The 17769-nt window shown below is 37.2% G+C and overlaps 1 protein-coding gene across 45 annotated transcripts in view; it reads right to left on the bottom strand.

The window, feature by feature from the left end:
- The window catches only part of LOC135205696 (zinc finger and BTB domain-containing protein 7C-like), a 262909-nt gene that overhangs the window by 199959 nt on the left and 45181 nt on the right, over positions 1-17769 (bottom strand). The window contains exon 6 of one of the 45 annotated variants that reach the window (XM_064236654.1): positions 2911-3264. The exons of 39 other annotated variants lie outside the window; for them this stretch is intronic. In XM_064236654.1, coding sequence (XP_064092724.1) covers positions 2926-3264 — 339 coding nt within the window. In that variant the 3' untranslated portion in view covers positions 2911-2925. Of the gene's footprint in view, positions 1-2910; positions 3265-6996; positions 7454-9224; positions 9968-11537; positions 12878-13768; positions 15143-15858; positions 17235-17769 lie in introns of those variants that run through there. 5 more of the 45 variants (XM_064236641.1, XM_064236648.1, XM_064236645.1 and 2 more) reach the window with 5 other exon arrangements.

Here is a 17769-nt window from a genome sequence, read left to right as displayed (position 1 = left end):
ATCCTCTATCCTCCGCTACAAAATTCCGGTTTTTAGATTTCTGAATGAAGCGATTATTGTAAACATGTATTGGCATTAACAACCGAATTGAGAAACGGCCGACTGCTGACGTCATTTAAATTAACTATCGAGCGATTATTAAGAGCTTTGTTAAAATTGTTAAACCCTGCCGATTCTCAATGGTGGTTTCCATAAGTAAAAATAAAATACATATTTGTTCATTTCTCGTAAATTAAAGCTGCAGGTTATAGCCGAGGATGAATAAAACAAATAACGGCCCGGCAGCAGTGATGTTCAGAACACGAGAAATCACCCCTACTCTATGCTTATACAACGAAGTAATATGTGCACGTTTTCAACCAAACTTCATTATGATAAAAGGTATCTCCGAATTATATCTCTCCTAACAAATACAGGCAGTCCCTGGGTTACGATGGGTTTGGCTTACGACGTTCCGAGGTTAAGGCGCTTTTCAATTATATTCATCAGAAATTTTTTCCAGGGTTACGATGCATGTTCCAGGGTTACAACGCCTACAACGCTGATCTGGCAGAAGAAATACGACACCAAAAAGGCAAAATAATCAATATTTGGAGTTTTTTTTAATGCAAAATGCATAAGAATGCAGTTTACATACTTTTGAATGCACCCAAAACATTAAAAGTAAGATTTTCTTAGGATTTTTGGTGATGTTCCGGCTTACGACGATTTTCGGTTTACAACGCGTCTCAAGAACGGAACCCCCGTCGTAACCCGGCGACTTCCTGTAATGGCAATGAAGATATCGATAATCCTCAAATCAGCCAAGATTTTGTGAATGTAAATGATATCAAATGCATATGACGTACATGACGATGTTTGTATTCTGTAATACAGTAATGGCATGATAATAGTAATACATATACTGTTATTGGATACAACAAGCAAAACAACCTTTATTTAAGTCATCATCATTATTAATTAATATAATTGTACTGTTTAATTTTTGCAAATAATCACTTTTTTCCAAAAAAAAATTTCAATTTGTAATTTAGAACTAGTCCTATAGTACTACAGATATGAGATAAATTCATGAAAATTTGCCATGATTTTTGGCCTTGTCTTATCTAAAGGTTGTCTTATATGGTACTTAATGTTGATAATGATGACAAAAGAAAACTAACTTCCTAATACAAAGAGGAAGAATATGAAGTAAATGAAGAACAAGGTACCAAATCAGTAAGTACCTGTATGACTCATGGGGCCCCACCTGTAATACAGCATTCAAAATACAAGCAGTCTCTGGTTATCAAGAGAGGGTTCTGTTCCCCATGGCATGACAATAACCGAAAATCAGCGATAATAGTGCTGGTCCTTGGTCATCAGCGCCAATAACCGAGGATCGGCAATGAAAATTCAGTTATCGTCATCACTAAACAAGCCCCATAAAACTGGATTGCAGATAACCATTGACTGCCTGTATACTGAATACCTGACATGTAGTGACTGCATATAATGATCTCTTAAGATTTGAGCACAATGTTTCTCTTTATTTCATGCAGTTGAAAACTTGTTCTGCTTAACCCTCCTCTGTCAATTCAAGATGACAAGACCTTGATCATTTAAAATTTGGAAATTATTATAGTATTATGTCTTGAGACACCAAATACTAAGATCACTTTGGTTTAGTACAAGTAATTTTCCAACGATAAGTTACAAGCCTCATAAAACCAAGTGCCATGCTTATAACGTAATACATATGGTAAAGGAATTTTATAGTACATTTGCACTGCAACAACTTGAATGACAGCATAACTAAAGGTAAGTATTTCACTTTATGGCATATTAATTATTATGCCACAACACATGACTTTGTTTGGTTACGTGAATATTTTTCCACTTATGCAGTGAAGTTATTCTTTAACCAACACATTGCAATCTTGCATTGACATTAACTATTTTAATCAACCCATAAGTCACATTTTTAGACATTAAGGGTTTACCCAACGAATCTGTTCTTCTGGAGCTAAAGAAACCCTGAAAGAATGCCTGGGGACATGTACTGTAAAATACGTACTACTACCAAGGCCACAGAAGTGATTGTAGTCCTCACCTGATATTACTCTATCATAGGAAATAAGACAAATAGGAAAAAAAAATGAGCAGAACTTTCCCAAAAAATATGCAATAGATCTACCTCTTGTAAATATGAGACCAAGTACAGCAGTAAAATTTTGTCTTGAATTAAGAGAAAGTTAGGTACAAGTTTGGGGGAAAAATTTAGAAGTTTCACAGCTTGTTATTAGAAACAAGCTACAAACTACACATTAACTGAGGCTATTTGAAGATTATCAACTTTAACTTTGGGGCACTGACTGGAATGTCTGTTTACCAAACAAACTTGAAATACAGGTATTCCCTTGTTACTAATAATCTGGTTTTATGGTGCTTGTCTAGTGACGATGATAACTGGATTTTTGGCACTTACATGCGCCAACCTTCAGTTAACATCAGTGCTGATCGCCGATCTCTGGTTAATGGCACACGTAAGAAGGTTTTTAGTGCCGTTATCACCGATATTCGGTAAGCGGCATCGGCTTGGAATGGAATCCCCCAGCTGTTAACCTTGGGGGGTGGGCCTTCCTGTTTGTACTTCCTGAATGAGACAATAAAACGAAACTAGGACAAAAGAAGCTGAATTACCATACAAGCACAACTTTAGTGATATGGTTACTACATACACCAAACAGCCTACCATAATGTCATTAAAGTCAGATAGAATATAAGATAGCTCCTGGAGTCTTCAAATGCAGAATGGAAATATCAGCGGCCTTCATTGCCACACTCACTAAATTTGAAAGTGAATAAAATAGACTCAATAATGTATTAAAGATTTATTTCATATCTCTGCAGTACATACTTTAAATACCACTTCATTTTCTGACACTACTCCTTGTTATGCACTAGAAGATGTGTATTTAAGGCTGACTTGCTACAAGAACGATAGGGGCAGTGAGTACAGGCATACGGCTTTTCACCAGTATGCCTGAAGAGGTGAGTTTTAAGATTCGCCTTTCGGTTGCATCTGTATGAGCAATATGAACAAGCAAATGGCTTCTCTCCTGTATGTGTGTATTTGTGCCTTAGAAGATCTGAACTTTTGTGCGTAACATAACTACACATTTTGCAGTGGTACAACTTGCAGGAGGGGCTGCTGAACATAGGTATGGTAGACATTCTACTACCTTCTTCAACAAAAAAGAGGCTCTGCTGCTGTTGTTCCACCTGCAAAATGATATGGCTCTTATTTTTCCTGGCTTACACAATGATAATGAAATAGTATACATATCTGTGAAATAACTGTCAAGTCTCATATTCACAATGCATTTAACCATCAACAAAGGAAAGCCTTCAAACACACTGATTGGGAAACTTTATGAAAGTAGTTGCCATTGACAGTATCACTTTCATCTTAACTTGTTATAGCTGGTTTGCCCTCACTTATTTGTCACTTTCTGCAACTCCTCTGGCCCCCACTATCAGTGGATGTCTCTTATGACACTGATTGTTAATGTTCAGTGAAAAATATCTTTTAAGTGTTCATCATTATCACCTAGCCTGCTGAAACTTGAGAGTACTATACAGTTTTCATTGTGATTATGAGTGAAATATAATGCTAATAGTATATACATATACCATACCATAGGCTTGCCCATTGAAACTCTTCAGTGCAAAAAAGTTTAATACAAGAAGCCTAGATATAAGTAATGCCATGTCTTCAGTACTTCCCTATAGTTAAACCCTTCTTATCTTCAAAGTATATGAGCAAGTACAGTAGTACTGTATTATCTATAATTTCTTTTTAATATTAGTATTTTCATTTTTTCTGTACCATATAATTAAAAATGTAAAGAATAGTACTAATGATTGTAACTTTTGAAGAAAAGGCAGCATTCAATATACAGTGGTCCCCTTATTTGCGGGGGATGCGTACCAGACCCCCGTGAATAGTTAGAACCCAGGAATAGTTGGAACCCAGGAATAGTTGGAATCCAGGAATAGTTGGAACCCCTATAAAAAAAATGCCATAGCAGACGGGTGGCTTATGGCGCTGATAACCGAATGTGGCACTATAAGAAACCTTATTTTTCAATAAATACTTTTGAAAACCGCCATAAAACTGAAAGCGCCATAGAGCGAAGCAGCCGATAACCGGGGACCACCTGTTTTTTAAAAAAACTGCCGGTTAGAAGGAAAAAAAAAAAAAAAAAAAAAAAAAAAAAACAAAAAAAAAAAAAAAAAAAAAAAAAAAAAAAAAAAAAAAAAACCATTCCCACCAACCAAAATATTTAGACAACCTACAAGGTCTCTGGGTGATCATTCTGTAACTCTATTCCTTCACTGAAAGAAATCTACAACCATTCGTTATTTTCTGCTCATTAGGAAACAACTGCCCATCTAATGCTATGCACCCTGATAGTATACTGTGAATATGCTGTAATAAAAACAAATGAAGAGAAAGTTAGCATAGATTTATTGTTTACTATGAAAAACCCAATTCAGTTTCTATTTGTAATCTCAAAGATTTATGCAGCTGACCCGTAAGTTCCACACATTCAATGTGTAGTTGGATTTACAATTCATAAACATGTAAAATATGTAACATACATAGATAAGAAATAATCAGGGTGCAGGATTACTTACTTAACACTTCACACTGTATATTTACAGAACTTCAACTCTCAGCTACATCAACAATGTCTTGCTCCTATATTATCTTTCATGTGTCAACTTTGGGAAACACTGACTAAGAATAGTTTCACAAATAAGAACCAAGTACAAAAAAAAATAAATTGTAAAATTTACAAATTTGTTAAAAGTAATTTTTCTTTTTTGCACAGTCTTTACAGTCAGTGGGCATAACAGCCATCGACCATACCATTAAAAATATCCCGTCATCTGGTCAGTGAAGTTTAGGAACGATTGGGCCTGGTCAGTTCTTGGATAGGTGACCTCCTTGGAACACCAGATACTTAGAAATGTAGGGACTATAGTCAGTACTTGGATAAGTGACCTTCAAGGAACTTCAGGTGTTGCTGGCATCTAGGAGACATCTTTCACATCCACATTTCAGTTTTGGGTTTACAAATTCCTGTCATTCTGCCTGATTTGTTGGAAGATCAACAGTGTATGAGCATTCCATTTCTAAGGACCTTAATAGCAAATTAGTGCTCGAAGGCCTTTTGCGTTACCAATTAGGACTTCACCTCCAAACTAGTGCCGACAACTTATTTTTGGTTCTGACTCAGCCACGATGGACAAATACATTTGGGGTAAGATTTCATAAGGTCAAGGCATTGGACTGATCCTAGCATTTTTTTCCTGGCTTCCACAATGAAGAACAGGAAGAACCTGTTGACAGGTACTAGGGACGGGAATGTGGTCACAACAGACTACATTTGCCTCCTTTTTTAGCTTCGGGACATTGGCCATAGATCCTCAGACTCTCTTTCCTTGGGTTCTGTGGTGGCTGCTCAATAGTCATGAAGATCACCCAGCTCTTAAGGTCAGGTAGCATCTTGCCTACAGTGTATAGCTGCACGAGGAGGTTAGGTATCGCAACCACTGGTGGATACAGAAAAACTGCAATATATTGGAACCCCTCTAAAAATGCTTATATATCTGTTTATTTTAATTGCTGGAATATCAAATATCCCTCTAACAATGCTTCTTATAGCTGCCTACCTTTTGATTACTTCTGTAACTAAATACAATTTTTGTGATAAAAAATGTATTGAAAAAATGTCGCCGAGAAATCCGCAAAATAACTGAATCAGCAGTTGCTGAACCATGAATAAGCGGGGGTCCACTGTGCCCTTCTAAGGGACAGTTAGCAAACTGTCCCATGCTGGATGGGCTTACATGCAGTGTTCTTGATGACTGAGCATCTTGTCCATATAGTATCTGGTTCTTTTAGGATTAACAGATGCAACTTCTACCCTCTCTCTAGCAAGGAGAGGGGGACTGACAATGACTGATCTATTGGTTATCTTCAGCTTTGTCCCTGACAATACGGCTTCATCCAAGCCCATCTTCAAATCAATGACATTACCTTCCATTTCCTATTCATAGGCCCAGAAGTCTGGCAGCTGAATATCACACCATGTTCAACAGATCAGAGGCATGGGTCTCCTTCCTTTGATCATACATGACCAGGAAAGAGGCACCAGGTGAGGCGAACTACCAGTCAGTTCAGAGGTTTGCTCAGAATCCTCCAACCAAGGCATAAGTCTCCCATATGTAAATAGCCAACCTAAATTACATAGTGCCATTACCATAACAAACTCCCATATCAAAGTATAAGTTTCAACTCCTACAGATTTCTAAACAGCAAAACACTAATAGGTTTAAGTACTGGGGATTTGGGAGCAGACGATAGCAATACTTCATTTAGGATTACAGCAACTTGATGCATGAAAAACTAAAAGTAGATGTAACTGACACATGAGCAATCCAGAAGCATTAATCATCAGATACATGCTCAATCAAGATTGTCAGAAAATTATGGCAATGGGAACAGTTGTAGGAATATGACAAATTTTAGAATCAATTTGTATTTTTCATAGCTAACAAACCTGAGGTCTTAACAACAGGATACTTCCAAGCGCAGCTCATAAACTGGTTAATACAATCGGAGATTGTGAGCAAGGAATGTGAGATCTGGCAATGCCTACACATATGAGGCAAGATCTGGCCGAAGACCACGTCTCATCCCGTGATACCCAGGCTTTTCCCAACCCAGGAATAACAAAAAAATTTATAGAAGGGTGGCTAGAGGTGGGCAGCATGTGTTACGATCTAAGGTTTGTTAGCTATGAAAAATACAAATTGATTCTAAAATTTGTCATTTGTTCATATGCAGAACAAACCTTCGGTCTTAACAATAGGATAGCCATTTATAGATCTTCTGAAGGAAAAACCAGTAAAGCAGGGTGATGGTACAATAAAACTATCTCCTTACTCTTTGTGCTATAATAATATTTCTTTCCATTGTTCTCCACAGAGAGCCACAGTAAACTTACTAGTTGACTGTTATCTTTTAAAAGAACTCTTACACATCATAATATGCAACAGTGGTTTTATGTTTCAACATATGAGCTCTTAAATTTGTTTTCTGAGTTGAGCGATAAGGACACAATGTGCAAGCAAAAGGTTTTTCTCCTGTGTGCCTACGAATATGAGCCTTCAGGTTTGTCTGATGTGTACATCTATATTCACAAAAGGGGCACGAAAATGGTTTCTCTCCAGTGTGTTTATACTTGTGCCTATGAAGGTCTGCACTTCGGTTTGTGACATAATTACAGAATGGACAACAATGTAACTTTTTGCCTGGAGACTTCAACACATGCAAAGCAGACGATCTTCTGCTATCTTCTTCGCCATAACTGATGCTCTGCTGCTGCAGCTGTCCCACCTGCAAAGTGATGGCTCTTCTATACTTCTTGACTTCAACAAAGGCATTCAATTTAAACAATTCTCCATAAATATCCATTCACTTCAAGAATACTGCAACATGTTATGTCCATGTTAACAGTCTTTCCTTTTTAGAAATGTTATGTCAGGGTAAAAAAAAAAATTGGGTAAAAAAAAATTAACAATCTAAGATGAAGATGAAGACAAGAAAGCAGATTTCTTTGGATAAAGACTGTCATTAAATGAATGCAAACATGTACTGTACAGCACAAAATACGTGCATGCCGCATGTATCGATAAATAATGACAACTAATACTTAATGACAGAAGTGACTATATACTGTACAGCAGTGGATTAAATCAAGACAAAAAATTTATATTACACTGCTCACAATTCACAACCCAGTTGTACTGCCCAATCATTACAGTGTCTCTGTGGTTACGCTCCATTGTATACTCACTATGCACAGAAAAGATTAATGTTCATTTTGTTTACTATAGAGAAATCCTACCCTTACAGGTAACAGCCCAGAAAATTTTGCAATAATAGGTTAACTGAAGTGAAATTTGTATTCTAAAATTATTATGTAAACATAAATGAATTACCAAGCAATGTATTCTACTGGCCTAGCATGAGGACATGTAACTGAGCAAACTTGACAGTTACTGATCTTATACTAACTGAAGCAAGATACTTAACTTAATTTGCTCATCCATTCTACTTTATTTGTCACGCTAGAACCAATTGGGACCACATTCATAACAGAATAGTACTATCAGTTTTCCATACACAGCAGAGTAAGAGATATTGTACTGCACCCCAACAGAAGAGACCAGGGTCCGATTTCATGGCTATTTGTATACTAGGCTGGCATTATGAACAAAAGTCAACAGAGATAGGAGAGTACTACTTCATCTTAGGCTTTCAGGGATCAGCGCTTTTATCACCGATTTTCGGTTGTTGTCCTGCCGTCGGGAATAGATCCCACGCTGATATTAGATCAAAGATTTAATTTCGTGACAGTCAAGACCTTCAGTACAAAGACTGAATGGTAAAATCAATAGAATTGTGGTTATTATCAAACTTCTTGGAGGGTAAATACTTGTCACGCCAACTACAAAAGAAGAGTAACCTTCAACACCTCTCGATTGAAGAGAAAATTCTGACGAAAAATCAGCATTGAGATGCATCTGGCATCTGTTACAGCTGCAGTCACTAAAGAGACTGGCTGCTGCAAAGGAACGGAATGGGTGAGGTTGAAGGAGAATTGAGTCACTTAAGTGGCAAACAATGAGACTTGAGAGAGAGAGAATCACTCATCTGGAATTATAAACACACTATTTTGCCATTACATGAAATTCTGTTTGCTTGTTATTAAGAGTACCTCAATCTAGGGCATTGTAAACCAGTCTACGGCACCATTAAGGTAGATTGTAGCGCCCGTAGACTTTTAAATTTAAGTTATCGGCGATTTTCAGTAACTGTCGAGCCCTTGAATGAAACCCTGCCAGTGACTGGGGGCCGATTGTACTGTTCGTATAATTCCATAATGCTTTTATAGTGTGCTACACGTAATAGGAATTAGGCTGAGGCAAGACTGCGTAATGTAATTCAGGCGAGTGTTTGCCAAGAAAATTACAATGCTAAATTGACACATTTTTTTAAGTAATTCATATTTTTCCTAACATATAAGCCAGAGGCCTTTGCATTTGGGAAATAAAGCAGTAAGTTCTAATCTGCTACATTTTATTTTTGCTCATTCTTGCTGGGTAGTTCTTCTTACAGTTATGCTACGTAGTTGTTTTCAACTTGCTTTAGCCTATAAGCCCTTCACTTTAAACCCCGTTCACCTAAATAATGTAAAATATCTAACCTACAACATCTTTGGAGGGGACAAGTGAACAACTGCACACTCTCATGTTAATGCAACAAGCAAAAACCTTCTATAAACAATCTACCCTCCTTTACTACTTCAGTAATACCTGTACTACATAAATTTCAACAACATACCATTTTGGGGATGCATTACTTAATACCATATTGTATACATCAATTATCCTTCTCTCCATCATCCTCATCTGGCAGGGATAAATATCTTTAACAAAGTAACGACACTTCCTTGAATCTCAAGATAAGTGCATCGTCAGTGGGACATTTTAACAGCAGAACGCTTCAGAGCTGACCATCATTATTTGCTTCTCCACTGTGCTTGAACATATGCATTTTCAAGGAACGCTTCCTAGTGGCTTGGTAGGGACACAAGGGGCAAACATAAGGCTTCTCTCCAGTGTGATGTGTTCGAATGTGAGCTTGCAAATTACTTGAATGGGTACTCTTATATGTGCAAAAGCTGCAACTGTACGGCTTTTCCCCCGTATGTGTGTATACATGGGCTTTCATGTGGCTGGAGGCTGCAGTGGTGTAGGAACATAATGGACAGCGGTGAACCTTCATGTCTGATGAACATGATGACCTCCAAACATATCCTTGGGATATGGCACTCTGCGTCCCCACCTGCAAATGGTGATGGGAGTAATGTTGGCAGTTGAATAAATAAATAAATAAATAAGATAGCTAGTAACATATCATACCATTTCCTCTGTCTTTCCAACAGATTGTGGACTAAAGGCAGTGCATGTCATGACTTACAGAAACCGTTTATTTCTGAGTCAATGAATTTTCTATAATCAATGTGAGAACACATGGCACACATAATTAGTGTAACTCTGAGGTTAAGGAACAACTATGTACTTGACTGAAGTCTATTTACTTACAATAATGTATTTCTTACATCATATCAATAAGTCATTTTAGAAAAATCCCCCTGGTGACTCCATTCCCTTAACAAGTTTAGTTACAATACAAACAGAACCATTTGGAAAGTCTCATCTAATATTATAATTTATTTCTTTTCATTTTCAAGCATGAAAAATAATAAAAATAAAATATATATTTTTTAAACAGATTAATATAAAAAAAAAGTTAAATGACAAACAAATAAGCTGGGATTTCCCATTCCTGAAACAGTAAAATGCATAAGGACCTATAAAATAAAATACTCAACATTTAAGGAGTTGTGAAAACTAGGGACATTCTGTATATGAGTTTCATTTAAAGAGAAAATCTACCAATATTACAAAGTAAAAAGTGTAGATTGGAAGTTATAATAATGGTTTCAAGTGCATTGACAAACAAGCATTCACCACAACAAAAATTTGCTCATAAAAGCAAATGACAAGTAACTGGAGAAAATGATAGTGCAATTGACCACCAACTTGATGGCTGAAGACCAATTGATGAGGTACTGTCATCAACACCCTCGGGAGGCTCACAGCAAAATTGCCTGAGGTTTTTTGCAACATCCCTTTGACCGAGGTCTAACGAAAACACCATTTATCTATTCCTTTCAGTATCTTCCCCAAAGGTCTATGAATTATTCATGATCAGATTTTCATCTGTTTTTCAACAAATTCTCTGGTATTTTGGATGTTGAAACTCTTGCAGGATGAAAGAACATTGTATCCTCAGAAGGACAAAGCTTTTGGTAGACTTCAGTTATTCAGAACTAGTACATATACCCTACTAATGCTGGGGATGTCAAGAAAGTTTTAAACTTAGAAAATTATTCTAGTTGTTCAATTCTGTTAGCTCTTCAACGTTATAGAACTAGATAAATCTCGCACACACACACAAAAAAAAAACTTATTTCCAGCTAAATATCAACAAAATCTTTTCCACTGTTATGCTTCACCATATGAGTAATTAAATTTGCCTTTTGTGCAGCACGATAAGAACAGACTGTGCAAGCAAAAGGCTTTTCTCCTGTGTGCATACGGATATGAGCTTTCAAGTTTGACTGGTGAGTGCATCTGTATTCACAAAATGGGCAAGAAAATGGTTTCTCCCCCGTATGAATGAAGTTATGAGTTCGTAGATGACTAGATTTATGAGTTCTATAAGAGCAATAAGAACACTGGTGAATTTTCGATGGTGGGTACGAAGCTCCCCGAACAGTGTCTGCTGGACCCACTTCACCAAGCCAGTGAACGTCTCTCTCCAGAGCTATCTGTGGGAGGGGGGAAGGACTGTTGAATTGAACACGAATCACTGATCAAATATACTGCCAAAATCCTTCAACAAAAGTGACAACATATGCAAGCAGTGGTCACATCTGTGACTTGCCATCCTAACAGCTTTGCTCCCATTTCTTAATTCTTTACAAAAAATAATATAGTTCTCATTTTCTCTTTAACACATCTTACCAATTCAAAAATGCTGTGCACAGGGAAAATTCCTAGTGGTATCACTAGACAGTAAAACCCTCACTGTATACTCTACAACAAAGCAAAAGAAACTTTCCAACAAAGGAACAAGAAATCTCCAATAAAAATAGATATGGCCAAAAAAAATCACAATATAAATACCAGAGAGAGAAGGCTTTGGGTATCTCATTTTAAAAATGCCTAACACAGTACCTGCAATACTAGCAACAAACTATACACCTCTGAGAAAACACTGAGGTTAAGAGCTACCAAATCATGAATCATGCTAAAACCGCTCATGATAAACCATCAATAACAGGCCAACCCAGGCCCATGCTCAAAGAAACAAGGGTGGGCCTTGCCATGAAGGAAACCAAATAGGAAAAAATGCTGAATTTGAAAAAATTAGAAAGTTGTGTTCAGTTAATGAAACATTATCACAAGTTACTAAAAATATTGTTCACTGGTAAACTATAAGGGATTTCAGCTAAATATCAGATCCAGTGGTAAAGTGCAAGAGCAACCATCTCCAGATTCTGATTTCTTAAATTTCTAATATTTTTTGTCTCCCAGCCCAAACCAAGTGGAAAAAAAACAAAAACAAAAAGACAATACAACTGCAAGTAGTATACACCATAAGATGAGTCTGAACCCAGACTGTGCACGTCTTCTTAAAACTTGGGCAAAGCTAAATTATCTATTTAAAGGTGCCAAACACTGCTTATGAATCTGTCACTTTTTGTCCCCTGTGAATGACATGCCCGAAGTGTTCAACATCAATGTGTTTAAATTCCTTACCTTCGAGGCAATGGCAGTCTTACTCATTATAATAATGTGAGAGCAAATGGGAATTCAAGTTAGATTTCCTTGCAGTACGATACGAGCAGACTGTACAGGCATATGGTTTTTCTCCGGTATGCCTTCGAATATGAGCCTTTAGATTGACTTTCTGTGTACAGCTGTATTGACAGTAAGGGCAAGAGAATGGCTTCTCTCCTGTATGAGTGTACTGATGTGTTCTAAGATGGGCCACATTATATGAGGAGTAGTCGCACTGATGGCACTGATGCATCTTGGTAGAAGTTACCCGTGAAGTATCGGAACCCTCCTCAAGCGCTGATACTGTAGTGCTCTCTCTTTGCTCGAAGGGCCCTCGATTCATCTGTAGAGGAGGAGTTGGTGCTCATCATATGCAAAGGCTAGCCAGAATATGGCAACTTAAACACTTCTAGTCTTAGGGTAAACATTTTATAAGGTAGAAATCTCCTTTTATAACTGAGACCAGAGAGCATCCAGGGACAAATAATACACTGACACGGAAAACAAAAGCAGTTTCAGGTTTTTCCCAAAAACAGCTGATATACTTATCTAACTATGTGAAAATGGTCTTCCATCCAGATTCTAACAGAGCAGGATGTGTATTTTAAACCTCATATCTTTTCTATGCTTTTGCCATTCCATATTAAAGGGCCAACTTCAAAATGAAGGTAACACCAACAGACTCTGGTGTGGCAAATTAAGAGAGAATTGACCAACATTTCTATAACTTTTTCAATTTAAATGATAAAACATTGATAGTTTTCTACATAAACAAGACGGTACCTTTCCTTCCACTAACCCTTTCAACCGAAGCTCAACAGCAACTATGATGCAAAGCTTTCAGTCTTGTGTTTAAGCATGTGTGTATTCAAGTTTGACTTCTGGGTTGTACGATAAGAACAGACGGAGCAAACATATGGTTTTTCTCCTGTGTGCTTACGAATGTGAGCCCTTAAATTGGTATTTTGTGTGCAGCTGTATGGGCAGTAGGGGCACGAAAAAGGCCTCTCCCCAGTGTGTGTGTAGAGGTGAGTCTTAAAGTGACTGGAACTGGCAGTGGTGTATGGGCAATGACTACAGCGGTGAACCTTGAAGGACGCAGCCGAAGGAGGCAACTTGGATGTTCTAATGGTACGGCACTCGTCTGTCCAGGGTCGGTCCAGGTTCTGCTGCCCCACCTGTAGGAGGTGGATGGCTTCATCATACTCCGGTGCAGATGCTTGGCCAATTATATACTATGCTACATTATATGAGGCAAAAACTGAAGTACCCTATAGAAATTTTCATGCAAATTCCTGTCCATATTTCCACACCCGCAATTCATATAATGAAGGACAAAAAACACTTCAATATACTACTGTTAGGCTTCAATAACCAAACCAACAAGTGTCAACATGCAACAATTTGCTGAAAAAACCATTCATAATGATAAGCAAAAACCTTTAAGATAAATAAAATCAATATTTGCAAGACCATTTAAACAAAGACTAACTGCTTAAGTGATCTTCCCCAACCCTGATCCAGTATGGAAAAGATACATACTGCTACCTGAATTAACGGCTAGACTGTACACATACATGACTTTTTAAACATCTGACACGAAATAATTATACAACTGAAGCCAATCAGTCAGACATATGAAGATTCCAAGACTACTGACACAGAAAACCTCACAATTATTCTTGAAAAATCGTCACTCAAAATTTGTTCTTCACATTCTACCGAATAAGGTGTACGTATCGCATTTGTGGGCTTTCCTTATGAAAAAAACCTTGGAAATTCTCCAACAAACCATTTATATAATTACTCTCCATTAATATAGTCCCAGACAAAGGGTAAGCAGGTTTATGCTGAACCACACAGTTGCAAAGAAAGGGGTTGGTCGAGAACCAAAAAAATCATTGTCTCATGAGTTGGACGTGTGAATGGCTACACCCTAACCCTTCCCTGATCACTAGGAATAATATGCTAACAGAAAATGCCAAACTAATCACTAACGAGCTACCATAATATGGTATGGGGGGGGAGCAAAAGATGGGATCACAACAATGAGAAAAAAATTACAACAGTAATATAACGAACAAATAATGGAGGATACTCTACTGTGTAAAACTAGTGTAGATAAAACAGAGTATACTATGCTTCAAAACTATTGGAGGACCAGAGCTGATAAAATTCTGAGAAAATTCAATTTAAAAAAATTTGGATTGCAGTATTCAACTATTATATATTACATAATCAAAATAGTATGAGAACTAAACCATAAGCACATTCATCCACTTTAGAATCGTTAGTGATTGTGATGTTTTGTGATGTGAGTTCGTAAATTGCATTTCTGCACAGTTTTAAAAGGGCAGAACTGACAGGAATAAGGCCTCTCTTCACTGTGAACAAACAAATGCCTTCTGAGATTTTCCGGCTGTGTTGTCCGAAAAGGACACACTGAGCATACAAATGGTTTTTCTTTAGTATGAATGCGGATATGTTTCCTGAGGCTGGTGGTATAGTACGTTCCGTAAGAACAGTACGAACAACGATGAACCTTCCGCGCGGGTGTCGCGACCTGGTCTCCAAAGGGCCTCCCGCTCCATATCCTTTCCACCCCCACCTGTGGAGGATTTGTACAACCCTTAATTATGTGATGTGGCAGGTGGGGGATTTTAACTTAACTTAAATCATGTTCAAATAAATACAGTGTATACCCATCCGGTGCAACTTCATATCGGTGACTTGAAACAAATAAACTCACTAACGACTCATTTTCTTTATTGTAGAAATCAATACATTTTGAAATTCCAGTTGAAGAGAGAGAGAGAGAGAGAGAGAGAGAGAGAGAGAGGAGAGAGAGAGAGAGAGAGAGAGAGAGAGAGAGAGAGAGACCCTAAAATTTTACAGAACAGACTTGACACAAAAGAACTTTGCAATTAGTTTTGGGTTTAGGAGAAAAGGTTAACAGGCGCTTATGTCCCGCTGTGATTTGAAACAATAAAACTTTCAATGACAGGAAGTACTGAGTGGAACAGAGCTCAAGTGTGTCAATTACTTTTACAAGGAGCTTTCTTAACTCATACCAATGAATAATGCATACACTTGATAAGATGTTTGTTCATCATAGCCTAGTTTACAGCTTCTGCGCATACATTAGGTTCCCACAATGTTTCAATCAAAATGATATATCATGCTTTTATGTTATAAATTTTCAAACAAGAACAGATGTATCATGCTTTTATATCTTATAAAGTGTATTATAAGTTATAAAAGCATGATATATCTGTTCTTGTTTGAAAATCTATGAAGTGTATTATGCTCACTACCGCAAAGTAATTATACTGGTTAAAACCTTGTCTGTCTTTCAAAATATGCATGGACTAAATATCCCATAAAATAAATTTATCTATATTAGTCTATGAATTATTAATACGGTGAACCCCGTATCCGCGGACTTCGGATTCGCAATTTCTCTCGGGAACATATACCCCCATCATTTGCGTAAAACTCACCTATTCGCTGCATTTTCTATGAGATATATCGACAAATTTTTGGTTTTTTTATTTTATCAATTTCATAATAAAATGCACTTTTTATGATGAAAACTATTAAAAAAACAGGTATAAAGATTTTTAGTGGGTTTTTCTTGAGTTTTACCTAACAAAATAGGCAGTTTTAAGCTTTTTTATAAGGGTTTCAACTATTTGCTGGGGGAATACTGAACAGTACTATTGAGAAGTTTAACTCAACATTGAGCTTAAATACTCAACTCACAAAGGCCTGGCCATTCCATTATTCTATATTTATCAGTTTCTTTAAAACCTAAGAGTATACAACTGTACATTTCACTAATAACACTCACTCATAAACTTTCACACAACTGCATAACAACCCAGCACTATAGTAGTATTCTTATGAAGAAAGCTTTCCTCCCAGCACTGACTTTTAATTTCTTAATACAAATGATACAAAAAGACTAGCTACATCACAGATTCTTCCAAACTGGAATAGTGTCATTACCATCAACAGTGCACCCTCATATATTACAATCAAAAGTGAAATACTCCTAACATGATCCTTATTTGCAAGTATAGGAATCAAGATTATGTAGGCTATAAAATATAAACTGTCATTACGCAACCCAGATCCACTGCTGGTGAAACTAATTGATATATCAAAGTGCCAGCACAAAACATTAGGATAAGGACAGCTATTACAAAAGAAGCTAAAATTTCAACATCCTATTGAATCTATACTAGAGAACATTAAAGGACAATAAGAATATTTCTTCAGGTAGTGCTTTGATGCGTGAGCATATGACTTTTCAGATTGCCTTTCTGGGAGCAACGGTACGAGCAAACGTTGCAGCTGTACGGCTTCTCCCCAGTGTGGGTATAAATGTGCTCTTTCATTCTCTCCTTCTGAGACGCACGGTACGAGCAGTATGGACATGAAAAGGGCTTCTCCCCAGTGTGGATAAGTACATGTCTCTTGAGATTCTCCTTCGTGGTGGCTCGATACGTACAGTGCACACAAGAAAAGGGTTTCTCTCCGGTATGTGTGTGCATGTGGCGAAGCAAGTGCGTGTAGTTCATGGTTGTGTAAGGACAGTAGTTACAGGAGTGGATCTTGGCGTTGGTGGCGAGGCCCTTCCGAGCTCCCGAGGCCCCTCTGACAGCACCCGTCCTCACAGCTTCACTGTTCAGCCCCACCTGTTGGTTATGGCCAACTTACTCATGGTCATCATTGGGTGCTTTCCACCATTAAATGACAAAACTATCTAAACAAATGAAAATGACAGCACTGTTATCTAACATGGAAATAGGCAACATTTCAAAACAAGAATATCAGAGCTAGTTAGGGATTTTAAGACTTTTTATCTAACTAATTGAGCATGTGGAATTAAAGTGATTGTGAGAATAGCAAATTAACAATACTTCTACTTTACACATGTTCTCTATATGTATCCTGTACACTCGTCATCAGGAATGAATTTTTCTAAATCAATACAAAAACCAAGATACTGTTTGCCTGGAGGAATGAGGGAAGAGAATAAGTCTAGTTAATAACTTTAGCTAGTGTATTCCACTTTCAAGAACTTAGTATCATTTGCCAGTTATCCAGGATTCCAAATGCCTTCTAGTGTATTACAAAAAATGAACAGAATACTATACAGTAAATATACGTACAATAAAAATTAAAACACAAGAATTTCAATAATCTTACTTCAAACCCACCACTATTTTA

Source organism: Macrobrachium nipponense, chromosome 24 (genome assembly GCF_015104395.2).
Source record: "Macrobrachium nipponense isolate FS-2020 chromosome 24, ASM1510439v2, whole genome shotgun sequence".
NCBI lineage: Eukaryota > Metazoa > Arthropoda > Malacostraca > Decapoda > Palaemonidae > Macrobrachium > Macrobrachium nipponense.
This window is presented reverse-complemented; position numbering and strand designations above follow the sequence as displayed.